This window comes from Bufo bufo, chromosome 2 (genome assembly GCF_905171765.1).
Source record: "Bufo bufo chromosome 2, aBufBuf1.1, whole genome shotgun sequence".
Lineage (NCBI taxonomy): Eukaryota > Metazoa > Chordata > Amphibia > Anura > Bufonidae > Bufo > Bufo bufo.
In genome coordinates this window covers 705,318,800-705,346,713 of record NC_053390.1, presented here as the reverse complement: position 1 = coordinate 705,346,713, position 27,914 = coordinate 705,318,800, and the positions used below count along the sequence as shown (strand labels likewise).

The following is a 27,914-nucleotide window of genomic DNA, read 5'->3' as shown; positions in this document are numbered from 1 at the left end:
TGATTAATATCAGATTGGCTGGGGTCGGACATACTGCTGATCAGTGGGGGCACTGGATGAGGAGACTGCGTGTGCATGTGCCATCTCCTGTCCCTCTTTCTGGTCACCACTGCTGTCTATGGACCCCCGCCGATCTGATATTAATCATCAATAGTAATAGCCCAGGGAACCCCCTTTTAAGGGCTCATGCACACAATGGTTGCCTGTTTTGCAATCCACAAGTTGCGGATCCACAAAACATATATACCAGCCATGAGTGTACTGCATTTTGTGGAATAGAACGTCCAGCCCATAAGAGAACAGTCCTGTCCTTATCCGTAATGCGGACAAGAATGGGACATGTGTTATATTTTTGCAGATGCCATGGTACGGACATATGGATGCGGATGAAGTGAATGGGGTCAGCATCCAACCCGCAAAAAAATGTGAATCGGATGCGGACAAAAAATAAGGGCTCATGCACACGACAGTTTTGCTGTCCTTTTTTTTACGGATCCGTTCCGTATCTGAGTTTTTTTTTTTGTTTTTTTTTTCTCTCTGATTTAAGTCCTCCTCTGTTCCGTTATTCCACAAAACCTCTCCGTATGGTTTCCGTATGTGATCAGTTTTTTGCAGATCGGAAACAGTAACTTATTAATCACCAAACAGATGAGCAATATGGGCTGGGCATAGTATTTCTACAGTTTGGATCCGCAAAATACTAAAGACATGCGTATTTTTTTGCGGACCCATTGATTTGCACATGCACTATTTTATTTTTTTATTTTTATTTTTTTGCGGAATGGAAACTGAATGCACACGGAGTACCTGCCGTTGTTTTTGCAGACCCATTAAAGTGAATGGTTCTGCAATCGGTCCGCAAAAAGAACGGAAGCGGAAAGAAAATGTTTGTGTGCATGAGCCCTAATGCTGTATGTAGGACAGCGTCCTCCCGCTGTGAATATAGTGCTTCTGTAGTGTATCTGTGAAACAAATCGGCCACAATAAGGCTCTCTGTACATCGAGCTTTAGCCTGATCATGCAACTTACACAAATGGTGGCGTTACATATTGCAGGGACCTGCTGACCCTCTATTGCCAGATAAAGATCATCTGTTGGAGTTCGACTGCTTAATTATTATTATTTTTTTTCTTGGGGAGAGGAGCCCCTGCCTGAGCCTTCCTCCCCTTGTTCAGGACATATGCATGCTCGGCTCAGCAAGCTTGTGTATGGAGGAGTCAGGAGAGATGGCTGAGGGACGAACGCTCAACAGCTATCTAATGTGTATGACCAGCAAGACTGGAGCCTCATGGTGACCTTTTTATAGCGATTTTTAAATCTTAAAGTGGTTATCCGACCCCTAAAATGCCCCCCATATACCCGGGCCCCCTACACAGATTATACTTGCCTAGCACCTGCGTTGCTTCTAAAGCCTGCATGGCCGCCGCTGCATCTCGTTATGCACAGATGAAAACATATGGGGGGAGCTGTTTTAGCCAATAGCAGACAGGGACGAGCCCACGATGTTAGGGAGGCTCATCACAGCCTGCTATTGGCTATCCTGCCCCTGACGCCGGATGTTTTAATCTGTGCATGGAGAGATGCAGCGGCAGCCATGCAGGCTTCAGAAGCAATGCAGGTGCTAGGGAGCGAGGTAAGTATAATCTGTGTAGGGGGCCCTGGCATATGGGGGGCATCTCAGGGGTCGGATAACCCCTTTAATTCTGGACCGACAGCTGCAGTTCACATGAGTGAAATCTGTTACATGCTGGTCAATGTTCTACAAAATTGTAAGTTATGTCAGTCTCCATGTATGTAGTCCCAGATCCGGCAGAGGATCTCAACGCCAGAAAATAAAGTTTTTCCGTTTAGTCCTCATGCTTTCTGAATGGGAAGAGATCGGTTCAGGATGTCTTCCATTCTGGCAGCATTCCGTTTTGTGACCGGACACAACTGCTGCAAGCTGCGGTTTTGTGTCCGATCATAAAAACCGGGGGGAAAAAAATGGATCTGGCACTGAAAACAATGTATGGGCTCCGTGCACGTGCTGCGGACTGAAAATTGCAGTCCGCAATGCACGGGCACTGACCATCGCAGGACTATTCACTTGAATGGGGTCCCCAACCTGTCCGTTCCACAAAAAGATAAAACTTGTTCTTTTTGCGGAATGAAACAACACAGAAGCACTCTGTAGTGTTTCCGTGGGGGTTCTGTTCCGTGCTTCCGCACCGCACCTCCGGACCCATCATGATTTCTGATGCAGTGAGTTCCAGCTAGATTGTGATTCTGCTGTCTTGCATTCGAATTATGCTGAGTACTGTAGGCCCATGGTGGGGCTGGAAGTCACAGCACAGTTTGGTAGATTTTTTAAAAGCCGTGTAAAGAAACGATGGGTGACTAAGCCAGTTTTTCTGTACACCAATTCTGATAAATCTCCCCCAGTGAGTTTCGCTCTGAGCCGTGATCTTTCCGTGGAAATGGACCGTTACACGGAATGCATTTCATGGACCACACATGGCTATATGAATGCAGCCTCTGCTCACGCACATGGCTTTAATATGGCACCGTTTTATACAGTGCCATGATATGGGGCAGAAAAAAAACGTCTGAGGCCTTCATACTATGGGCTGTTTTTTTTTTTTTTTTTTTTTTGCTGGGATTGCAGCGGGTGTTGCAATGAGGTCAGCCTTTACCCGCCATAAATTGGCCTGCTGCGGATTGAAAACCCTCAGTTCAAGTCAGTTTACACTGGGTTTTATCCAGAGTGTGTTTTCTGGAATCTAATACACTTCACTTCTACTGTAAATGCTGCAGATTTTCCACGTGCAATTCCGTGAAGAATGGGCTGCATACGACTGTATTGTAAAGTGTGTGTGTGTGTGTGTTCTATCTCGCAGAAATTCCCATGTGGATTTCCATGTTTTTGGTGCAGATTTTACTGCACAAAGAGTTGACATGCTGCTGGTTTCAAAATCTGCATGGCAGGGCATTTTCCACATGGAATGAAAAAAGCAAATCGTCTAATCTTACGTATTAGGCTAGGTCTACACGACGACATTTGTCGCACCAATGTCGCGCAACAATTTTTATAATGGCAGTCTATGGTGTCGCACTGCGATGCGACAGTCGCAGAAAATCCATTCGAGATGGATTTTTCTGCGACTGTCGCAGCATGTGGCACAACTTTCCCCTCTCATGCCAGGTCTAAAATTGTGGACGTGGGGAGGGGACAGCAGGCCCGTCTCAGTCATCATTTTCTAGGCCTGTTTCAGACATAAAAAAAAAAGTCTAAATGTAAGAAGGCTCAAAAGCCGTCTTACATTTAGAACTGGCGCCAAAGTTATGGAGGAGCCGGCGCCTCTTAACTCCGGCGGATCCACCGCCAGCTATGGGCCTTTATTAAGACCGGTGTCTAAGCCTACTTTCACACTGGCGTTTTGGTTTCCGTTTGTGAGATCCGTTCAGGGCTCTCACACGCGGTCCAAAACGGATCAGTTTTGCTCTAATGCATTCAGAATGGAAAAGGATCTGCTCAGAATACATCAGTTTGCCTCGATCAGTCTCCATTCCGCTGTGGAGGCGGACACAAACGCTGCTTGCTGACGAAACTGAGCCAAATGGATCCATTCTGACACACAATGTAAGTCAATGGGGACGGATCCGTTTTCTATGACCCAATCTGGCACAATAGAAAACGGATCCGTCCTCCATTGACTTTCAGTGGTGTTCAAGACGGATCCGTCTTGGCTATGTTAGAGATAATACAAACGGATCCGTTCTGAACAGATGCAGACGTTTGTATTATCTGAACAGATACGTCCGTGCAGATCCATGATGAATCCGCACCAAACGCGAGTGTGAAAATAGCCTAAAGTGTCGGTCTTAATAAATGTGCCCCTTTCACACGAGCGAGTATTCCGCGCGGGTGCAATGCGTGATGTGAACGCATTGCGCTCGCACTGAATCCGGACCTATTTCAATGGGTCTGTGTACATGAGCGGTGTTTTTCACGCATCACTTGTGCGTTGCGTAAAGATAGCAGCATGTTCTATATTCTGCGTTTTTACATGCAACGCTGGCCCCATAGAAGTGAATGGGGCTACGTGAAAATCACAAGCAAGTGCAGATGCGATGCGTTTTTCATGGATGGTTGCTAAGAGATGTTTGTAAACCTTCAGGTTTTTTTTATCAAGCGTGTGAAAAACACATCAATGCGCATTTCACCCACGCGATAAAAACTAAACTCAATCGCAGTCAAAACTGAATGAACTTGCTTGCGAAATCGCGCATTTTTAACTGAACGCATCCGGACCTAATCCGTATCGTTCGTGTGCAAGAGGCCTAAGTCATGTCTTATACACTGACATGAGAGGTATGGAAAGCCCAGGTTATTTCCGTTCTCCATGACCTTCACGTGTGCAGCATGGGAGGAATGTAGTAATGAAAGACCTGTCGCATAACTGCACGGTGTACACACTGGGTTGAGTCATATCTCGCATCTCGACAGTCACCGCGCTTCAGCAAGTTTTAAAACCAAATGAAGAAAAAGTTGTCACTGAAGTTGACTCCAGTGACAGCGGAAACACACTGGCCGTGGAGAGGTCATGCCTGTGGGGGGGGGGGGGGGGGGGGGGGGGGGGGGGGGGGGGGGGGGGGGGGGGGGGAGGGGGGGAGCATATGCTTCTGTATGCCCAGCATGGTACAAATCAGAAGTCTGTGTTTTCATTCTGCAATGTACCTGAAATTTGATATTTCTTGACCCTCCGGGTGCCATCTGTTGTCTCTTTGTGAACTCTCCTTCCTGTAGGACAGCTGACCTCTACCGTGCCCGGAAAGGGTTAACATTCTCTGCCAGCAGAAAGCTAGGGTTGTGAATGAATGTCTGTCTTATGCCAGTTGCCCTTTTGTTCTTATGACCAGTATTCGTGTCAAGGATGCCACCCTCTGCATATGGGGTGACTCTCTGCAGATGACACGGCCATTGGCTCCTACCCTGCTGTTACCTTTCGCCTACTAGGCATTAATAGCAGGTCCTTGCATGTGACTTCTGTCCTGAGAGTCCTTGACGGCAGATGACAAGTGCTGGTCGTCTGCAGCAGGTTGTGAGGGCTGTGAGCACAGAACGGTGAGTTCTTCATTGTCTTCAGGCGTCTTTGTATATGACGCCACTTGGGAGGCTCCTGTCATGTCTTAGCCTGGGGCTCAACGTTTAATGCCTAATCCATTTATTTACCTGATCCCTCTTTTATGTACCGTATTTTATTACTTTGTGTGCTTGCTTTCTGTGCACTCAAATTAAGTTAATATTGACACTTGTGACAGTAAGTCTGGGGCGTCAGATACTTAGATTTAGCTCCGTCTCAAAGAAGCTGCAGTCGACTTTTCCCATTAAAAAATGGCACTTAAACAATTTATTGTTGTATCTTCTCGATGCATATGTAATAGTATATACCTGTGTATGTGAGCACTGCGCTCTGGCACTTGTTTGCGCTATGTCGTTTCTACAGTCTGGACCTCTAAGGCTAAATGCACACGATCAGGATTGCGTGCGGAAAATCCGCACCGTAGGTCATGTACATTGTATTCTATGAGAATTTTTGAAATTCTCAATGCACACAATGTGGATTTTGACCTGCGGTGCGGATTTTAAAATCCGCAGCATGTCAACTTATTTTTCCTGACCGGATTTTCTCCATTCACTTAGTCAAATCCGCACCAATTGATGCAGATTGACTGCACGGATTCTCTGCACATGAATGCTGAACGTGTGCATGTACCCTAATAGTTATAGAAAACAGGTAGTCAATTGTTTTAAATCAGCATGGTGCATTATCTCGCGTTGGTTTTGCATACTGTCATTGTAAACTATGCTTGTCAGGATCTTTTCAACAAATCCTCCAGTTGTCCAGGAGGGGGCAGTGTAGACATGTCGGAGCCATATTGGACTTGCTTATGGTGTTACATTTTGACTCGTGCTAGAATTCTGATCCTATAATTCTGTGGCCTGCAAACCACGTTAAATTGATTCCTGGAGTGTCCAATCCTAAGGCCCCTTTCACACGGGCGAGTTTTCCGCGCGGGTGTAATGCGTGAGGTGAACGCATTTCACCCACACTGAATCCGGACCTGTTCCCTTCAATGGGGCTGTGCAGATGAGCGGTGATTTTTCACGCATCACTTGTGCGTTGCGTGAAAATCGCAGCATATTCTATATTGTACTATATTTTTTTCATGCAAAGCAGGCCTTATAGAAATGAATGGGGCTGCGTGAAAATCGCAAGCAAGTGCGGATGCGGTGCAATTATTATTATTATTATTTTTTTTATGCATGGTTGCTAGGGATGAGCAACCCCGGACCCCATTAAAGTAAATTCACAGTATTTTCCCTTATAACATGGGTTATAAGGGAAAATAATAACATTCTTTAACCGCCTCCGGACCACCTAACGCAGGATTGCGTTCCGGAGGCGGTCGATTCATTCCTCCTAGACGCGCCATCTCGCGAGACGCGAGATTTCCTGTGAACGCACGCACACAGGAACTGCAGGTAAACGAGCTAATCTACAGCCTGCCATCGGCAATCATTCGCTGGCAGGCTGTAGATTTTTTTTTTTTTTTTTTTTTTTTTTTTTAACCCCTGAAAGGTATATTAGACGCTGTTTTGTTAACAGCATCTAATATACCTGCTACCTGGTCCTCTCGTGCTTCCTTTTGCTTGGATCGACCACCAGAGGACACAGGCAGCTCTGTAAAGTAGCACCAAACACCACTACACTCCCCCCCCCCCCCCCCCCCCCCTGTCACTTATTAACCCCTGATCAACCCATATTAGACTCCCTGATCACCCCCTGTCATTGATCACCCCCCTGTAAGGCTCCATTCAGACGTCTATGTGTTTTGCGGATCCGCAAAACACATACGGACGTCTGAATGGAGCCTTACAGGGGGGTGATCACCCCATATAGACTCCCTGATCACCCCCCTGTAAGGCTCCATTCAGACACCTGTATGTGTTTTACGGATCCGCAAAACACTGACACGGCAATGTGCTTTCCGCATTTTGCGGATCCGCACATTGCCAGAACTATATAGAAAATGCCTTTTCTTGTCAGCAATTGCGGACAAGATTAGGACATGTTCTATAGGCTCTACAAAAAAACGCAGTGTTCGCCCCGATCAGGCCTGATCTTGTGCGCACACTTGCATTCAGTCCGCCCCACCGCAGTGACAGAAATTCTTTTTTTTTTCTGATCACTGCAAAAACACTGTAAAATCGCTGCGGCGCTATAAAAAGATCACTTTTGAAGGGCATGGCGAGTTCATAGAAGTTTTTTTATTTATTTTTTGTCTCAAGTTAGCGGAAATTATATATTTTTTTTTTATTGTTTTTTTGTTTTTTCTTACAAAGTCTCATATTCCACTAACTTGTGACAAAAAAAATAAAATCTCACATGAACTCACCATACCCCTCACAGAATCCAAATGCGTAAAATGTTTTAGACATTTATATTCCAGACTTCTTCTCACGCTTTAGGGCCCCTAAAATGCCAGGGCAGTATAAATACCCCACATGTGACCCCATTTTGGAAAGAAGACACCCCAAGGTATTTCGTGAGGGGCATGGCGAGTTCATGTAAAATTTTATATTTTGTCACAAGTTAGTGGAATATGAGACTTTGTAAGAGAAAAAATAAATAATAAAATAAAAATCATTTTCCACTAACTTGTGCTAAAAAAATAATAATCTAGGAACTCGCCATGCCCCTTACGGAATACCTTGGGGTGTCTTCTTTCCAAAATAGGGTCACTTGTGGGGTATTTATACTGCCCTGGTATTTTAGGGGACCTAAAGCGTGAGAAGTAGTTTGGAATCCAAATGTGTAAAAAATGCCCTGTGAAATCGTAAAGATTCTCATTGGAATTTGGGCCCCTTTGCGCACCTAGGCTGCAAAAAAGTGTCACACATGTGGTATCGCTGTACTCAGGAGAAGTAGGGCAATGTGTTTTTGGGGTGTATTTTTACATATACCCATGCTGGGTGAGAGAAATCTCTGTAAATGACGACTTCTAAAAAAAATGTATACAAAGTTGTCAATTTACAAAGATATTCCTCTCACCCAGCATGGGTATATGTAAAAATACACCCCGAAACACATTGCCCTACTTCTCCTGAGTACGGCGATACCACATGTGTGACACTTTTTTGCTGCCTAAGTGCGTAAAGGGGCCGAAAGTCCGAGTACCTTTAGGCTTTACAGGGTTGCTCACAATTTAGCCCCGCCCAAAATGCCAGAACAGTAAACACACCCCACAAATGACCCCATTTCGGAAAGTAGACACCCCAAGGTATTCGCTGAGGGGCATATTGAGTCCATGAAAGATTGAACTTTTTGTCACAAGTTAGCGGAAAGGGAGACTTTGTGAGAAAAATAAATAAAATCAATTTCCGCTAACTTGTGCCAAAAAAAAAAAATTCTATGAACTCGCCATGTCCCTCACGGAATACCTTGGGGTGTCTTCTTTCCAAAATGGGGTCACTTGTGGGGTATTTATACTGCCCTGGCATTTTAGGGGCCCTAAAGCGTGAGAAGAAGTCTGGAATCCATAGTGAGTTCATGGAAGTTTTTATTTTTTGTCACAAGTTAGTGGAATATGAGACTTTGTAAGAAAAAAATTAAAATAAAAAATCATCATTTTCCACTAACTTGTGACAAAAAATAAAAACTTCTATGAACTCACTATGCCCATCATCGAATACCTTAGGGTGTGTACTTTCCGAAATGGGGTCATTTGTGGGGTGTTTGTACTGTCTGGCCATTGTAGAACCTCAGGAAACATGACAGGTGCTCAGAAAGTCAGAGCTGCTTCAAAATGCGGAAATTCACATTTTTGTTCCATAGTTTGTAAACGCTATAACTTTTGCGCAAACCAATAAGTATACACTTATTGCATTTTTTTCTATCCGATATGTAGAACAATAAATTTAGAGAAAAATTTATATAGAAATGTAGTTTTTAAAAAAATAATTTACAACAATGTGAAAAATGTCTTTTTTTTTACAAAAAATTCGGTCAATTTCGATTAATAACAAAAAAGTTAAAATGTCAGCAGCAATGAAATACCACCAAATAAAAGCTCTATTAGTGAGAAGAAAAGGAGGTAAAATTCATTTGGGTGGTAAGTTGTATGATTGCGCAATAAACCGTGAAAGTAGTGTAGTGCAGAATTGTAAAAAGTGGTCTGGTCATTAACCCCTTAAGGACACATGACGTATCGGTACGGCATGTTTCCCGAGTCCTTAAGGACACATGACGTACCGGTACGTCATGTGGTGGTCTGATCACTGCCGCCCGGCCGGCTGTGATCGGAACAAGGTGCCTGCTCAAATCATTGAGCAGGCACCTCGGCTAAATGCGCGGGGGGGTCCGGACTGTCCATGGTGGTAAACAGATCTGTGCTGAAGGCATAGATCTGTTCAGTGTAAGTAAAATACAGTTCAGTACCCTATATATTGTACTGTATCATACAGACATCAGACCCACTGGATCTTCAAGAACCAAGTGGGTCTGGGTAAAAAAAAAGTGAAAAAAAAGTAAAAATTAAAAAACACATTTATCACTGATTAAAAATTAAAATAAAATTCCCTACACATGTTTGGTATCGCCGCGTCCGTAACGACCTGATCTATAAAACGGTCATGTTACTTTACCCGAACGGTGAACGCCATAAAAAATAAAAAACTATGATGAAATTGAAATTTTGCCCACCTTACTTCCCAAAAAAAGGTAATAAAAGTGATCAAAAAAGTCGCATGTACGCCAAAATTGTAACAATCAAACAGTCATCTCATCCCGCAAAAAATGAGACCCTACTTAAGATAATCGCCCAAAAACTGAAAAAACTATGGCTCTTAGACTATGGGAACACTAAAACATCATTTTTTTTGTTTCAAAAATGAAATCATTGTGTAAAACTTATATAAATAAAAAAAAAAGTATACATATTGGGTATCGCCGCGTCCGTATCGACCGACTCTATAAAAATATCACATGACCTAACCCCTCAGGTGACACCGTAAAAAAATAAACGGTGTAAAAAAAGCCTTTTTTTTTTGTCATCTTGCGTCACAAAAGTGTAATAGCAAGCGATCAAAAAGTCATATGCACCCCAAAATAGTGCAAATCAAACCGTCATCTCATCCTGCAAAAAATGAGACCCTACTTAACCCCTTAAGGACCGGGCTCATTTTCACCTTAACCACCTCCGGACCGCCTAACGCAGGATCGCGTTCCGGAGGTGGCAGCCCTGCGCACAGTCACGCATATATGCGTCATCTCGCGAGACGCGAGATTTCCTGTGAACGCGCGCACACAGGAACGGAAGGTAAGAGTTGATCTCCAGCCTGCCAGCGGCGATCGTTCGCTGGCAGGCTGGAGATGTGTTTTTTTTAACCCCTAACAGGTATATTAGACGCTGTTTTGATAACAGCGTCTAATATACCTGGTCCTCTGGTGGTCCCCTTTGTTTGGATCGACCACCAGAGGACACAGGTAGCTCAGTAAAGTCCCACCAAGCACCACTACACTACACTACACCCCCCCCCCCCCCCCCCCGTCACTTATTAGCCCCTGATCACCCCTGATCACCCCATATAGACTCCCTGATTACCCCCCTGTCATTGATTACCCCCCTGTCATTGATTACCCCCCTGTAAAGCTCCATAAGACGTCCGCATGATTTTTACGCATCCACTGATAGATGGATCGGATCCGCAAAACGCATACGGACGTCTGAATGAAGCCTTACAGGGGCGTCATCAATGACTGTGGTGATCACCCCATATAGACTCCCTGATCCCCCCCCTGTCATTGATCACCCCCCCCCCTGTCATTGATCGACCCCCTGTAAGGCTCCATTCAGACATTTTTTTGGCCCAAGTTAGCGGAATTATTTTTTTTTTTCTTACAAAGTCTCATATTCCACTAACTTGTGTCAAAAAATAAAATCTCACATGAACTCACCATACCCCTCACGGAATCCAAATGCGTAAATTTTTTTAGACATTTATATTCCAGACTTCTCACGCTTTAGGGCCCCTAGAATGCCAGGGCAGTATAAATACCCCACATGTGACCCCATTTCGGAAAGAAGACACCCCCAGGTATTCCGTGAGGGGCATATTGAGTCCATGAAAGATTGAAATTTTTGTCCCAAGTTAGCGGAACGGGAGACTTTGTGAGAAAAAAATTAAAAATATCAATTTCCGCTAACTTGTGCCAAAAAAAAAAAATTTCTATGAACTCTCCATGCCCCTCATTGAATACCTTGGGGTGTCTTCTTTCCAAAATGGGGTCACATGTGGGGTATTTATACTGCCCTGGCATTCTAGGGGCCCCAAAGCGTGAGAAGAAGTCTGGTATCCAAATGTCTAAAAATGCCCTCCTAAAAGGACTTTGGGCACCTTTGCGCATCTAGGCTGCAAAAAAGTGTCACACATCTGGTATCGCCGTACTCAGTAGAAGTTGGGGAATGTGTTTTGGGGTGTCATTTTACATATACCCATGCTGGGTGAGAGAAATATCTTGGTCAAATGCACACTTTGTATAAAAAAATGGGAAAAGTTGTCTTTTGCCAAGATATTTCTCTCACCCAGCATGGGTATATGTAAAATGACACCCCAAAACACATTCCCCAACTTCTCTTGAATACGGCGATACCACATGTGTGACACTTTTTTGCAGCCTAGGTGGGCAAAGGGGCCCATATTCCAAAGAGCACCTTTAGGATTTCACAGGTCATTTACCTACTTACCACACATTAGGGCCCCTGGAAAATGCCAGGGTAGTATAACTACCCCACAAGTGACCCCATTTTGGAAAGAAGACACCCCAAGGTATTCCGTGAGGGGCATGGCGAGTTCCTAGAAATTTTTATTTTTTGTCACAAGTTAGTGGAAAATGCTGATTTTTTTTTTTTTTTTTTTTTTTTTTCATACAAAGTCTCATTTTCCACTAACTTGTGACAAAAAAAAAAAAATTCTAGGAACTTGCCATGCCCCTCACGGAATACTTTGGGGTGTCTTCTTTCCAAAATGGGGTCACTTGTGGGGTAGTTATACTGCCCTGGCATTCTAGGGGCCCAAATGTGTGGTAAGGAGTTTGAAATCAAATTCTGTAAAAAATGACCAGTGAAATCCGAAAGGTGCTCTTTGGAATATGGGCCCCTTTGCCCACCTAGGCTGCAAAAAAGTGTCACACATCTGGTATCTCCGTACTCAGGAGAAGTTGGGGAATGTGTTTTGGGGTGTCATTTTTTTTTCTTTCCAAGAAAATTTTTTATTTTCAAAAGTAAGGACATATACAAAGTACAATTCAGAAGCATTGCATATTTGTTACAAAATATTTTCAGAAAACAGACATTTATGTCTATGTATACAGTAGAGACTCCAAACAAGTTGTCCTTCACTTCAATTTTTTTCCTGACCTTTCAAAATAACCCCCCCCCCCCCTCCCCCACTCTGAGAAAACTCAATTGCCCTCCCCCCCCCCCCCCTACCCCTATTCGAAACTAACTATCCTCCTGCCAAAACAATCGCCATACCTTTCGTCAGACATGGTTTAAAGCAATGATATCATCATATTAGTAACAATGTGGGTGTTTGTAGGAAACCTGTTATTGTGCCAATCGGCCTAGCGACCCTTTCAACTGCTCCTCCAGATACCATTTTGTCAAAGTGAAGGGTCTCATGATGTGTTCAATATCTGAGTCAGAGAAGAACTGTGTCAGAAAGCCTCTCCACCTCTTTAGAAATGTGCCTCCCTTTCCTTCCTTATGTTTCATAACATCCCCTCGCTCCAGATTCAGTAGTTCTTTAAGGCATGTTAATATGTCATCCCTTGAGGGGACCGAAAGCCGGAGCCAATGTTGTAAAATGCTCCTCTTAGTTACCATACAGAGTGCATGGAAAAGGGTCGGCAGTCTCCACTCCATAAGGACTCCATCCTTTAGCTCCTCCCAATAATGAAAGAGAAAGGTCATAGGGTTCAACGGGACCGTCAAATTCCAACTATCCTTAGATATTTGTGCCACCTGATTCCACAGATCCTGTATGCGGGGGCACGACCAAAGACCATGAAATAGATCAGTGTGCATGACCTTACACTTAGGACAACTAGTAATCCTGTCTAACCTGTTGGGGCCTGCCGGGAGGTTAAAAGCGTAAATAGCATTATGCATTATCCTGAAATGTGTGTCCCTCCAAACTTCATTTATGACTGAATTCCTCATGGCCCACCAGCCCTTAAGAATCTTCTCCCCTGCCTCGTTGTCCTCTAATATACAAACCCATGGGCGAAAAGCTAGACGTGGTAGTCATCCCCCAAAATCAACCTTAATTGGGAGTACAATAGAGAAATGGATTGCGGGCCTGTACCCTTCATTACTATCTTATCAAAGTCATTCGTCACAATTTCCTTAGAGACATCCCTCAGCCTATCAGTTAAGAATTTATTAACCTGGGAGTATTGGATAGTTTGAAAAGGACTCAGGTGATAAGCATCCCTAACCTCCTGACATGATAGCCATCTATTCTCATTCTTGTGTAACAACTGCTGGGCCGTCAGTATTCCTTTCTGCTTCCATTCCTTAAATAAAGCATTCCTCCTTCCCTGTTCAAATTCCGGATGTCCCCACAGAGGTAAGTATTTCGAGACTCCCTGACACAGTCGTAGACTCTTCCTAATAGTTCTCCATGCTGCCCATGTGTGGCGGAAGATAATCGAATTCCGCAGATGCATGGGTAGGGCTCTCAAAGCCGTATGTAATAGGGTGCAGGGATCCCATGGTGCGCAAAGTTCCCTCTCCAAAGAATAATCAGAGTGGAAACTTGTGTGGCGTAGCCAGTCAATAATGTGTCTAAGAAGACATGCCTGGTTATATATCCTGACATCCGGCATGTTCATTCCCCCTTTCAGTTTCAGGGCCATCAGCTTCCTCAGACCTATACGTGGTCTCTTTCCCTTCCAGATAAAGCGTGTCACCTCACCATGAAGTCTACAGATGTCTACATGCTTAATCAGCAAGGGCAAAGTCTGGAGAGGATAAAGGAGTCTGGAGAAGCTGATCATTTTGACTAAATGGATTCTGCCCAATAGGGGCAGGGGCAGGTTCTGCCATCCTCGCAGTTCCCTAGTCACTTTACTCAATAAGGGGGTATAATTCAGGCCGTATAATGAATCTGCCCTAGAACCTATCTTGATACCTAAATATGTAATGTGACCTTTAGCCACCGGTATCCCCTCTAGAGTGCTCCCAGGCTTTAATGTATTTTCCCCTCTCCCAAGCTGTAGAAGCGCACACTTGGCTGTATTTATCGTGAACCCTGAAAACTGACCAAATTTTGCAATGCTGCTCAGAACTACCTGTAGGTCTGTCACAGGGTTGCCCATGAATAGAAGTATGTCGTCTGCAAAAAAAATTGCCTTCAGTTCAGAGTTACCTATTTTAATACCCTCGAAAATCCCGCCCGAGTTTAGGAAACGGACCAGAGGCTCTACCGCCAGGTCAAACAACAGGGGGGATAAAGGGCAGCCCTGCCTTGTACCCCTATGTAAGCTAAAAGGATCAGAGAGAAAGCCCTGCATGCCTATCCTGGCCATAGGAGTTGTGTAAAGCTGAGTAAGGTATTCCCTAAAAGAGCCTCTCACCCCAAATTTATCCAACACCCTCCATAGCCACTCCCAATTTACCTTATCAAAAGCTTTTTCAGCGTCGAGAGTGACTATGGAGGGCGTCGAAACACCTCCCTTCCCCCGGCCCAACTCATCCAAGACCGCCAGGACCCTACGGATGTTGGCGACCGCTGACCGGTTTCTAACAAAACCAACCTGTGAAGGGCAGATCAGGCTCGGGAGGATGCTTGCTAACCTATTGGCCATAAGTTTCGAGAGGATTTTAACATCCTGATTTATAAGGGATATAGGTCTGTATGACGCGGGGTCCTCAGCTGGTTTGCCCTCCTTGGGGAGCATGCGTATGTGCGCCATATTCATTTGAGCAGATAACCTCCCCCCCTTTAAGAGGACATTACCCAGTTTAGATAGTATCGGTGATATTTGCGCTTTAAGGGCTTTATAGAAGGCACCCGAATACCCATCCGGGCCTGGTGCTTTATTCCCAGGTAGCAGTGCTATTGTTTTCAGGATTTCCTCTTCCGTGATGGGCCTATTAAGCTGGTCTAGATCCTCCTGCGCTATCACTGGGAGATTTAAGCCTTCCAAGATACTAGGGCCCAAGCCTACATTGTCTGGAGGTCTACTATATAGATCAGAATAGTAACTCCTAAAAATTTTTAGGATATCGGGGGGTTGGGATCTAATTTTCCCTGCTGAGTCACGTAGATGGGTGATAGGGATTGTTTGTCTACGCCCCTTAGCCAGATTTGCCAGGAGTTTGCCTGCCTTGTTGCCGAACTTGTGCAACTCTAGTTCCCATCTAGCTGTGTGAAAGCTTTCCTTTCTCTTTGCCCAAATCTCGAACTCCTCTCTTGCTGTACTCCACTTTTCCTTGTTCTCTGGCGAAGGAGATTGCACAAAAACCCTATAGCAACCCTGAACTGTCCGGCTACACTTGATAAATTGTGCCTTTGTAGCTTTCTTGAGGCCTGTTATATATGCTATCAACCTGCCCCGTATAACTGATTTGCCTGCTTCCCAGAAAAGAAGGGGGTCAGATTCATGCTCCTGATTAGTAGTGCTGTATTCCAGCCACCAACCCCGTAGTAATTCTATAAAGGTCTCATCCTCAGATAGGAAAGACGGGAATTTCCAAATGTATTCTGTCCCTCTCGGTTCCATATCCGCCAGAGACAGAACCACTGGCGAGTGATCTGAGATCACCAGGTTTTCAATAGCTACCTCGCTGACTCTGGACAAGAGTTCTGGTTTGGCCAACCAGTAGTCTATACGAGACCACGAGTTTTGCGCATGGGAGAAGTGGGTAAAGTCCCTTTCATCTGGGTGTGACACCCTCCATGTATCCACCAAAGCAATGTCCTCTGTGAGGGAAGACAAAACCCCACCTCTCCCATGAGCCCTATTCCTCAACGCCCCTGACTGCTTACGGTCTTCACTTTCTACCATTGTGGCGTTAAAATCTCCTCCTACCAATATATTGCCCACCTGATCTGCCAGTATCTTATCTCTCAGGGAGGCAAGGAAACGACCTTGCTGTACATTGGGTGCATAAACATTATATATGTTGAGATTCCTGCTCCCATCTTTCAATGTCAGAATCAATAACCTGCCCTCATCGTCAGCAGTGTAACCCTGGACCCTATTTAGTAGGTTCTTGTGTACCAGTGTGATCACACCTGCCTTGCCCTGTATAGCCGGAGAACCATAAACCTTGCCCACCCAGAGCCTTGACATTCTCATAAAATCCTCCTCCAGGAGATGCGTTTCCTGCAGAACCGCAATATCTGCCTTCAAGCGCTTGAGATGGCGCAGCACCATTATGCGTTTCTGCGGGGAGCGCAGGCCCTTGACGTTCCATGTTACTATCTTAATCATTACCCCACATTTTTAAAAGGTTTTCCCCCCCACTGTCGATTGTATGAGACAAAGAGATTGGCAGGACAGCATTAACATAACTAAAACAACAAACAGAAACAAACATCCCTGAGTAACCTGCAAAGGCAAGTGAAACAAACATTACATCCTGGACTTCACTTTTTTCTGGTACCATTTTACCCTCCCATACCATTTCCCCTGAATAGCTTATAGTGGAGGATTGAAGGCCACCAGCTCCTTTTTTTTTTTTTTTCCCCCTCGCTTATTTCTTACACCCCCTTTACGCAGGCACGGATACATGAGGCATGACACCCCTCATTTTCGCTGCTTCCGCTGATTGCCAGACGAAAAGTGCTGGGTCTCATCTCTCCGTTGCGGCTTGCCTCTGGAAGTCCCTTGAAAGCCTGATTGTGGACTCTGCGACGCTCTTCTTCCTTGTTCCACCGGCTCTTCAGGCTCGGTGAGATATGGGCCTTGGGCAAAAAAAGCTGCAGCATCTGAGGCATTATTAAAGTTCCTGTAGACTCCATCCGCACACTTCACTTTTAACACTGCCGGATATAGTAGTTGAAAACGGATTTTCCTCTGGAACAGTGAAGTGCAAATTTCGCTGAAACCTCTCCTTTTCTTAGTGATCACTGCCGAGTAATCATTAAAAAGCATGATCTTCTGCCCCCTATAGGTTAGAGGCTCTTTTCGCGCCCTGAAAGCGCGTATAATGTCCTCTTTATCAGAGAAATCGAGGTATTTCATTATGACCTGTCTGCCTCTCTGCGGGCGATTAGCCAACTCCTTGGGTCCCTCCGGAGGGCTCTGCAGTGACCCCAGCCTATGCGCTCTTTCCACTTTACGGGGAATCGACAGTCCCAGCGCTCTGGGGAGTTCTGACTCACAAATATGCTTAAGCTCTGTGCCCGGTATGTCCTCAGGGAGACCCACTAACCTGAGGTTACTGCGACGTGAGCGGTTTTCAAGGTCGTCGACCTTATCCTTTAGCTCATTCACCGTCTGCATCAGCACTTTTATACGTGACTGTGCCCTGCATGTCTTCTTCCACACATGCCGTCCTCTGCTCCAGTTCGTCTATGCGGTACCCCTGCTGGCTGTAGGCTTCCTGCAGCTCTGTAAGGGAGTCTTGTATCGTCGCCGCCAGCGTAGATTTGAGATCAGGTGCCAGGTGGGCCGCAACCTTTAATGCCAGCCTTTTGAGATCTGCAGCTGGCAGCGGGGTAGACTGGAACAAGTCCTCTTGTGAGGATATCAGGGGCTGACTCAAATCAACTACCCGCGGCGTGGTCTCAGTCTCGGCCGCCATCTTGTCCTCTTTATGCAGCGGCGCCGGCCGCGGCTCTTCTCCGTCCTCCGGTCTCTTCCCGCTACGTAGCAGGTACCTCTCCATGCACACAGCGCTGCCTGTCAACACTTGCCACACTTAGTGTGGTTACTTGAGCCCGTAGGCGGTGATCGGAGGGTAAGGCTGTTAGGGAAGGTGGCGGAGCTCCGCTACACGCGTCTCCTCATACCAGCGCCGGAACCGGAAGTTCCGGGGTGTCATTTTTATATATACCCATGCTGGGTGAGAGAAATATCTTGGCAAAAGACAACTTTTCCCTTTTTTTTTTTATACAAAGTTGGCATTTGACCAAGATATTTATCTCACCCAGCATCGGTATATGTAAAATGACACCCCAAAACACATTCCTCAACTTCTCCTGAATACAGAGATACCAGATGTGTGACACTTTTTTGCAGCCTAGGTGGGCAAAGGGGCCCATATTCCAAAGAGCACCTTTCGGATTTCACTCGTCATTTTTTACAGAATTTGATTTCAAACTCCTTACCACACATTTGGGCCCCTAGAATGCCAGGGCAGTATAACTACCCCACAAGTGACCCCATTTTGGAAAGAAGAGACCCCAAGGTATTTCGTGATGGGCATAGTGAGTTCATAGAAGTTTTTATTTTTTGTCACAAGTTAGTGGAATATGAGACTTTGTAAGAAAAAAATAAATAAAAAAAAATCATCATTTTCCGCTAACTTGTGACAAAAAATAAAAAGTTCTTTGAACTCACTATGCCCATCAGCGAATACCTTAGGGTGTGTACTTTCCGAAATGGGGTCATTTGTGGGGTGTTTGTACTGTCTGGCCATTGTAGAATCTCAGGAAACATGACAGGTGCTCAGAAAGTCAGAGCTGCTTCAAAAAGCGGAAATTCACATTTTTGTACCATAGTTTGTAAACGCTATAACTTTTACCCAAAGCATTTTTTTTTTTACCCAAACATTTTTTTTTTATCAAAGACATGTAGAACAATAAATTTAGAGCAAAATTTATATATGGATGTAGTTTTTTCACTTTCAGTTGTAAAATTTTGCAAAAAAATCGTTAAATTTCGATTAATAACAAAAAAAGTAAAAATGTCAGCAGCAATGAAATACCACCAAATGAAAGCTCTATTAGTGAGAAGAAAAGGAGGTAAAATTCATTTGGGTGGTAAGTTGCATGACCGAGCAATAAACGGTGAAAGTGGTGTAGGTCAGAAGTGTAAAAAGTGGCCTGGTCTTTCAGGGTGTTTAAGCACTGGGGGCTGAGGTGGTTAAGGACCAGGCCATTTTTTGCAAATCTGACCAGAATACCCCTCAAGGTATTCAAAACTGGGTTTACAAACTTTGTTAACCCTTTAGGTGTTCCACAAGAGTTAATGGCAGATGGAGAAACCATTTTGAAATTTCTATTTTTTGGAAAATTTTCCAATATAATCAATTTTTTTCCAGGAGTAAAACAAGGGTTAACTGCCAAGCAACACTCAAAATGGGTTGCCCTGATTCTGTAGTTTGCAAAAACACCCCATATGTGGTCGTAAACTACTGTTTGGCCGAACGGTAGCACATAGAAGGAGGGGAACACCATATGGGTTTTGGAAGGCAGATTTGGCAGGACTGGTTTTGTTTATACCATGTCCCATTTGAAGCCCCCTGTTGCACCCCTAGAATAGAAATTTCAAAAAAGTGACTCCATCTAAGAAAGTACACCCCTCAAGGTATTCAAAACTGGGTTTACAAACTTTGTTAACCCTTTAGGTGTTCCACAAGAGTTAATGGCAGATGGAGAAACAATTTAGAAATTTCTATTTTTTGGAAAATTTTCCATTTTAACCCTTACTTTATTACTGAAAAAAATGGGTTAACAGCCAAACAAAACTCAAAATGGGTTGCCCTGATTCTGTAGTTTGCAGAAACACCCCAAATGTGGTCGTAAACTACTATTTGGCTAAACGGCAGGACATAGAAGAAGGGGAACGCCATACGGTTTTTGGAAGGCAGATTTTGCTGGACTGGTTTATTTACACAATGTACCCTTTCAAGCCCCCTGATGCACCCCTAGAGTAGAAACTCCATAAAAGTGACCCCATCTAGGAAACTACGGGATAAGGTGGTTGTTTTGAAACTATTTTAGGGGTAAATATGATTTTTGGTTGCTCTATATTACACTTTTTTGAGGCAAGGTAACAAAAAAATAAAATTCTAAAATTTTTCTACATTCGCTATTTAGTTTTGTGGAACATCTAAAGGGTTAACAAAGTTTGTAAAGTAACTTTTGAATACCTTGAGGGGTGTAGTTTCTTAGATGGGGTCACTTTTTTGGAGTTTCTAGGCTACATCAGGGGGGGGCTTCTAATGGGACATGGTGTCAAAAAAAAAAACTGTCCATCAAAATCTGCCTTCCAGAAACCATATGGAGTTCCCTTCGTTCTATGCCCTGCCGTGCGGCTATATAGCCATTTACGACCACATATGGGGTGTTTCTGCAAACTACAGAATCAGGGCCATAAATATTGAGTTTTTTTGGCTGTTAACCCTTGCTTTATTACTGGAAAAAAAGGATTCAAATGGAAATTTTGCCCAAAAATTGGTGTTTTGGCACCGTTTTTATTTTATATTTTTAACGCTGTTCATCCGAGGGGTTTGGTCAAATGTTATTTTTATAGCGACTACTTTTACGCACGCGACTATGCCCAATATGTATGGCTCTCAGACTTTGGAGACACTAAGCAGGCATCCTAAAACTGCGGCCCTCCAGATGTTGTAAAACTACAATTCCCACCATGCCCTGCTGATGGCTGTAGGTTGTCTGGGTATGCTGGGAGTTCGTTTTACAACATCTGGAGGGCCGCAGTTTGAGGATGCCTGCACTAAAACTAAAATTGTTTCTGTGTCTCCAAAGTCTGAGAGACATAGTTTTTTATGTTCTCTAGGGGACTGTTGGAGATTATAAAAATTTAGTACTCCATGGAAGTGTGATACTCCCTGAAGCAATCGATAACGCAGAGGCCCGGATGATCGGGGCAAGTGTCACATTGAGTGGTGGTGTCCTTCCGTATCCCCCTCTTGTGACACACTCTGCATCTTTTTTGGGTTCGTCCCTTCTTTCCAGTATGGGGGACCACACCTGGAAAGTGTTGGCCAGGGACGATCCGGGCGCCTCCAGTTCCCGAGGTACTCCGGCCTGCTCTTTCCCGGTCCGAAAAGATCAGGGCCTTGAGGACTGCCTCATAGAATTGGAGGAATGTCCCTGTGCTGCCAGCGCTTCGGGATAGTACAAAAGAGTTGTACATGGCAACCTGTACCAAGTAGACCGCAACTTTTTTGTACCATGCCTGGGTTTTGCGCATGGCATTATATGGCTTGAGGACTTGATCAGAGAGATCAACTCCTCCCATATACCGATTGTAGTCGACGATACAATCGGGCTTGAGGACCGTTGCCGCGGTACCTCGCACAGAGACGGGGGTGGTGCTGTTACCGTGGATTGTGGACAGCATAAGGACATCCCTCTTGTCCTTATACCTGACCAGCAACAGGCTTCCACTGGTAAGGGCACGGGTCTCACCCCTAGGGATAGGTACCTGGAGGGGGTGGGCAAGGAGGCCGCGTTGATTTTTCCGCACCGTCCCACAAGCGAACGTGGATCTGGCGGCAAGGGACCTGAACAAGGGAATGCTGGTATAAAAGTTGTCCACGTACAAGTGGTAACCCTTATCCAGCAGTGGGTACATAAGGTCCCACACGAGTTTCCCGGTAACACCCAGAGTGGGGGGACATTCTGGGGGTTGAATCCGGGAATCTCTCCCCTCGTACACACGAAATTTGTAAGTGTACCCTGAGGTACTCTCACAAATTTTGTATAGCTTCACGCCATACCTCGCCCGCTTTGTGGGAATGTATTGGCGGAAACTGAGTCTCCCCTTGAACGCAACGAGAGACTCATCAACCGCGACCTCCCTTCCAGGTACGTAGGCCTGCTGAAATGTGGCCCCAAAGTGATCGATGACCGGCCGTATCTTATACAGCCGGTCATAGGCAGGATCACTTCGGGGGGGACATGCTGCATTATCGGAATAATGCAGACATTTCCGGATGGCCTCAAACCGGGAGCATGTCATGACCATACTGTACAGTGGAGTCTGGTAGAGTATGTCCCCACTCCAGTATTGCCTGACACTGGGTTTTTGCACTAGACCCATATGCAGCACGAGGCCCCAAAATGTCCTCATCTCTGCTGCACTGACCGGCGTCCAGCCACCGGGTCTAGCCAAAAATGAGCCCGGGTTTTGAGCGACGAACTGTTGGGCGTACAGATTCGCAAGTGGCAGGGGGTCTGGGGTCTGAAAGCTGAAACAAAAAAGTTTGTAAGAAATGTGCTTTTTTTTTTTTTTAACTTTTCCCTTCTATCCCTGCCTAAAGGTGCCTCTCCCTCACTGACCCTAACCTACCTGGGTGGCGATGGGTGCAGGAGGGTGATGGATGCCGATTAGGGGGACACAGAAGCTGGTGCTGGACGATGCTGGACAGGAAGAGGAGGGGAGAGAGGAGCGCAGGAAGTTTGAATCTCGCGCCTCTCTCCCCTGCACCAATCAGCACCACCCTGGACAGCAGTGTTCAGCACCAGGGCCAGCACCGCCTCTCCAAATCCTCGGACTGCGATAGGTGGTGTATAATTACGCCACCGATCGCAGTCTTTTTCCGGTTCATCGGGTCACAGGACACCCGAATGGACCGGAAACGCAGAAAACCGCAGGTCTGAATTGACCTGCGGTTTTCTGCGATCGTCGATGCGGGGGGGTCAAATGACCCCCCCCCCCTGCATTGTTACAGGATGCCGGCTGAATGATTTCAGCCGGCATCCCGTTCCGATTAACCCCCGCGGCGCCGGCATCACGATTTAAACCCAGGACTCGGGAAACATGCCATACCGGTACGTCATGTGTCCTTAAGGGGTTAAGATAATCGCCCAAAAACTGAAAAAACTAACTTTTTTTTGTTTTAAAAATGAAATCATTGGGTAAAACTTACATAAATTAAAAAAATTGAATACATATTAGGTATCGCCGCGTCCGTGACAACCTGCTCTATGAAATTACCACATGATCTAACCTGTCAGATGAATGTTGTAAATAACAAAAAAAAAAAGCTATTTCTTGTTACCTTGCCGCACAAAAAGTGTAATCTAGAGCAACCAAAAATCATATGTACCCTAAACTAGTACTAACAAAACTGCCACCCTATCCCGTAGTTTCTAAAATGGGGTCACTTTTCTGGAGTTTCTACTCTAGGGGTGCATCAATGGGACATGGTGTCAAAAAACCAGTCCAGCAAAATCTGCCTTCCAAAAACCGTATGGCATTCTGCGCCCTGCCGTGTGCCCGTACAGCAGTTTACAACCACATATGGGGTGTTTCTGTAAACTACAGAATCAGGGCCATAAATATTGAGTTTGGTTTGGCTGTTAACCCTTGCTTTGTAACTGGAAAAAAAATATTAAAATGGAAAATCTGCCAAAAAAGTGAAATTTTGAAATTGTATCTCTATTTTCCATTAAATCTTGTGCAACACCTAAAGGGTTAACAACTTTTGTAAAATCAGTTTTGAATACCTTGATGGGTGTTGTTTCTTAGATGGGGTCACTTTTATGGAGTTTCTACTCTAGGGGTGCATCAGGGGGGCTTCAAATGGGACATGGTGTCCAAAAAACAGTCCAGCAAAATCTGCCTTCCAAAAACCAAACGGCGCACCTTTCACTCTGCGCCCCGCTGTGTGGCCGTACAGTAGTTTACGGCCACATATTGGGTGTTTCTGTAAACGGCAGAGTCAGGGCAATAAAGGTACAGTCTTGTTTGGCTGTTAACCCTTGCTTTGTTAGTGGGGAAAAAATGGGTTAAAATGGAAAATTAGGCAAAAAAATGAAATTCTCAAATTTTATCCCCATTTGCCAATAACTCTTGTGCAACACCTAAAGGGTTAACTAAGTTTGTCAAATCAGTTTTGAATACCTTGAGGGGTGTAGTTTATAGAATGGGGTCATTTTTGGGTGGTTTCTATTATGTAAGCCTCGCAAAGTGACTTCAGAGCTGTAGTGGTCCCTAAAAATTGGGTTTTTGTAAATTTCTGAAAAATTTCAAGATTTGCTTCTAAACTTCTAAGCCTTGTAACATCCCCAAAAAATAAAATATCATTCCCAAAATAATTCAAACATGAAGTAGACATATGGGGAATGGTAAGTCATCACAATTTTTGGGGGTATTACTATGTATTACAGAAGTAGAGAAACTGAAACTTTGATATTTGCTAATTTTTCCAAATTTTTGGTAAATTAGGTATTTTTTTATGCAAAAAAAAAACATTTTTTTTTTTACTTCATTTTATCAGTGTCATGAAGTACAATATGTGACGAAAAAACAATCTCAGAATGGCCTGGATAAGTCAAAGCGTTTAAAGTTATCACCACTTAAAGTGACACTGGTCAGATTTGCAAAAAAATGGCCTGGTCCTTAAGGTGAAATAAGGCTGTGTCCTTAAGGGGTTAAGGGTGTTTAAGCTAGGGGAGCTGAGGTGGTTAATTCAGAATGCTAAGTATAATGTCAATTGAGGGTAAAAAATAATTATTTCTTTCAGGTCCTGCAAAAGGACCTTTTATGACTTAATCGCTCTCACCACGTGGTGATGTCAGCACAGGTCCTGCTGAATGAAGATTGAATGAAGATTCAAGTGGATAAGGGGAGTTTGACCCTCAATTAACATTATACTTAGCATTCTGTATTAAAGAATGTTATTATTTTCCATTATAACCATTGTGGGGGGTTAGCTCTTCTCATGGGTCATTCACACAAGTATCTTCGCCAGACACCAAGTTTCAGTTCCAAACATCGCTTTATTTGGCACCTCAGCAAAACAAACCTAATTGATACAAAATAAACACATGCCCGGCCGGGCCCTAACTAAATATAACCTGACTCACCTAAAGGACCGTTCACACATGGTCATAACATGCGGCTTTCCCAGCCCAATGTCCATCAGCCTCATGGCTGTACAGAACACCGTTCACACAAGGTCTAAAGTCCAGTGCCTTTATGGGGGAGTGTGGCCCAGTAGTCCTCCCGACTCCGGCCTTGTGACTACTTGCGCCCAAGCATCACGGCGTCCCCCAACAATCCAGTTAGCACCTAGCCCTGTGGCCCCTCCGCCAGCCCAGCTGAGACCACTCTTCCAGAGCCTCCAGCAGGACTGTGTTTCACAAAAACTGTCTCCTTCCCCAGACTGGGAGCCACACCCAAGTCCAGCAACAGGATTAAATACCATCCCTGGACATGGGCATATTCCAAAATACCGGACTGGAGCATGGGGAACAGGCACCCACCCAACTCATTGCCTGTTCCCAGTAAAAGCCCGCCCGGACTAGCTGGAGCCAGCTAAGCTAACTGTCTTGGTGTCCACCTATATCTAGGGCCTTTACTCCACCAAGGCTGGGCCCCTTGGTGACACGCTCCTGGTGCAAATAACACCCCTTTTTCATGCTTCCCTGGGACTTTACTGCACCCATCACTATTCACATTGCCACACCATGTTATAATGGAAAATAATAAAATCTGCAGAACACCTTACCCAAACTTCAGTGAAGAAGTCCGGGTTCGGGTCTGGGTACCACATTCAGTTTTTTCTCACGCACGTAAAAAAAAAATTTGCGGCTCGGATGTGGACCCATTCACTTCAATGGGGCTGCAAAAGATGCAGATCCATTGCTCCGTTACATGGCCCTGCAAAAAAAATAGAACGTATTCTATTGTCTATTTTGTGGAAAAGAATAGGCATTTCTATTATGGACTGCCCATTCTGCAAATTATGGAACGCACATGGGCAGCATGAGACCTAAGGGCTGTATCAGACAAGCTATATAAAACTCGTCCGTGTTCCAGACGGTAAACAGACACTTTTTTAAAATGGACCATGCACAGATGCACTTTGCATGTGCTCAATTTTTTATTATTTTTTTTTATATATATTTTTTTTCTTGCAGACCTATTCACCCGACTAAACAAGTCTTGGGGACATTTGCACAACTGTAAGTGTTTCGAGGTCCACAACACTGATACTGGCCATGTGCATGCTGCATCAGTGCGGACGCTCCTCAAGATAGGACCTCTCCTATACTTTACCACAATATGTGGACCCACGGAAGTCAATGGCGCTGCAACATGATGAGACGTGCACATGGCTGGTGTCTGTTTTGCAGACCGCAAAACAATTTAGTTGTGTGAATGCACCCTTATAGCAAAATTGGAGCCAGGTGGTGCATGCTGCAAATTTCTCTGGATGGACTGATGGCTCTTTTTGGAAAATCAATCCTGAATTGAGCCATTGACTTTAAATTAGGGATGAGCGAATTGACTTCGGATGTTTCATCCGAAGTCGATTCGCTCGTCCCTATCTTTAATATTCCAGGTACGGTCCAATCTGCAATCAAACAGGAAAACTGCTCTTCTTAATGAGCCCTAAAGTCCTGCTCATGTTACGTACGTCTACAGAGAGGTCACATAATGTTAGACACACCTGTACAAGACTTTTTACACTTTGCAAAAAGTCTGTATTTGTATACATTAGACAATTTAATATTTTTTTTGTGTGCTGTATTGCACTGTGTACAGTGTTCAGTCCCTGTCCAAGCTGAAGAGTCCCCACACAGTCTGCACTTATACAGCGCTGCAGATCATTGCGGGACCTAGCATGGACTGAAGCAGGGCTCCTGCTGTTACAGCTGGGACCAACGCCCCTAGATGCCGTGGGCACTAGTGACCATGGCATCTAGTTAGACAAGTAAATGAAGCTTATATTAAAGAAAAAGTGGTTTTATTTGTTAAAAAAAAAACCGCATGCACACATTAATCGCAGTGTTTTCTGAAACCTGTATAATGAAGATGACGGTATATGTAATATAAAAATGAAAAAATTATGGCCACCTGGGGTCTTATTTTGTACTACTCCTTGGCTAGAATTGTTCCTCAAAAATGCTACGAGGAGAAAAATGTTGTGCGGACCCCTGCAGTATACATTTAGATAGTGGATAAAAGAACTGTATTCTGCAAACTACATATGGGTTTATATGGATCCATATTTTAATTCATTGTAGTTTACAGGGCACAATATGCTGATGTCTGACGTGCATAATTGTCTGCCGCCTGTGTACTTAACCCAGCATTTGTGTATGTAGAGTCGTTGCATGAACGTTGCTCCAGGCTCTCGCATTAGTCATACATTTGATCTGCTGCTGGTTTTATGTCCTTCTGCTTCCTAATGTATCACCCCTCCCATCTCCTCTCCACCCACAGGTTTAGAGAGCACCAGTAACAATGCAGGCTCACGAGATATTCAAGAGTATCCGGATCCCCGAGCTGGTAGACGTTCGTCAGTATGTTCGTACTCTTCCCACAAACACCTTGATGGGCTTTGGTGCCTTTGCAGCTCTAACGACTTACTGGTACGCCACAAGACCTAAAGCCCTGAAACCCCCCTGTGACCTGGCCATGCAGTCTGTGGAAGTGAAGGTAAGGGCTCTCTTCTTTAGTGACTCTTATGAATGCAGCACCTGCACAGTGTTCAGAACCTGTATAGTCTACTACACTTGTAGCCAGTCTTATCTTGTTATCTTGACTGTAGTGCATTAACGCTACAAAATCTAATTGCAGTAATACAAGAAGTCACATTAAAGTGGCCATCCTGGCGTGCCTGGAGTCGGGGTTATGATTGCTACATCTGTATTTCTCTACCTACAAGCATTGAGGAATTCCTGCTTTTTATGGGGTTGTAAAACAAGAATTGGTTTCTAGTCACTCACTATGTAAACTGCTTATACATATAGGATCTCTGCTGTCCACAAATGACTCTTGACTAGGGAGGAGCAAACTTCTGTTTTTAAGTTCGGCATACAAGGTTCGGGTTGTCTAAGAATTCCATTATGGATTCGACTACCACGGACCATAACTTATGGTCCGTGGTGGTGGAATCCATAACTGAATTCTTACATACCCTGGACC

The 27,914-nt window shown here is 44.6% G+C and overlaps 1 protein-coding gene across 3 annotated transcripts in view; it reads left to right on the top strand.

The window, feature by feature from the left end:
• Window positions 1–27,914, top strand: part of ACSL1 (acyl-CoA synthetase long chain family member 1) — a 94,712-nt gene that overhangs the window by 10,077 nt on the left and 56,721 nt on the right. Inside the window, exons 1-2 of one of the 3 annotated variants that reach the window (XM_040418730.1) lie at window positions 4,966–5,104; window positions 27,210–27,425. In XM_040418730.1, the coding sequence (XP_040274664.1) occupies window positions 27,231–27,425 (195 nt within the window). In that variant the 5' untranslated portion in view covers window positions 4,966–5,104; window positions 27,210–27,230. Of the gene's footprint in view, window positions 1–4,965; window positions 5,105–27,209; window positions 27,426–27,914 lie in introns of those variants that run through there. The other 2 variants (XM_040418728.1, XM_040418729.1) reach the window with 2 other exon arrangements.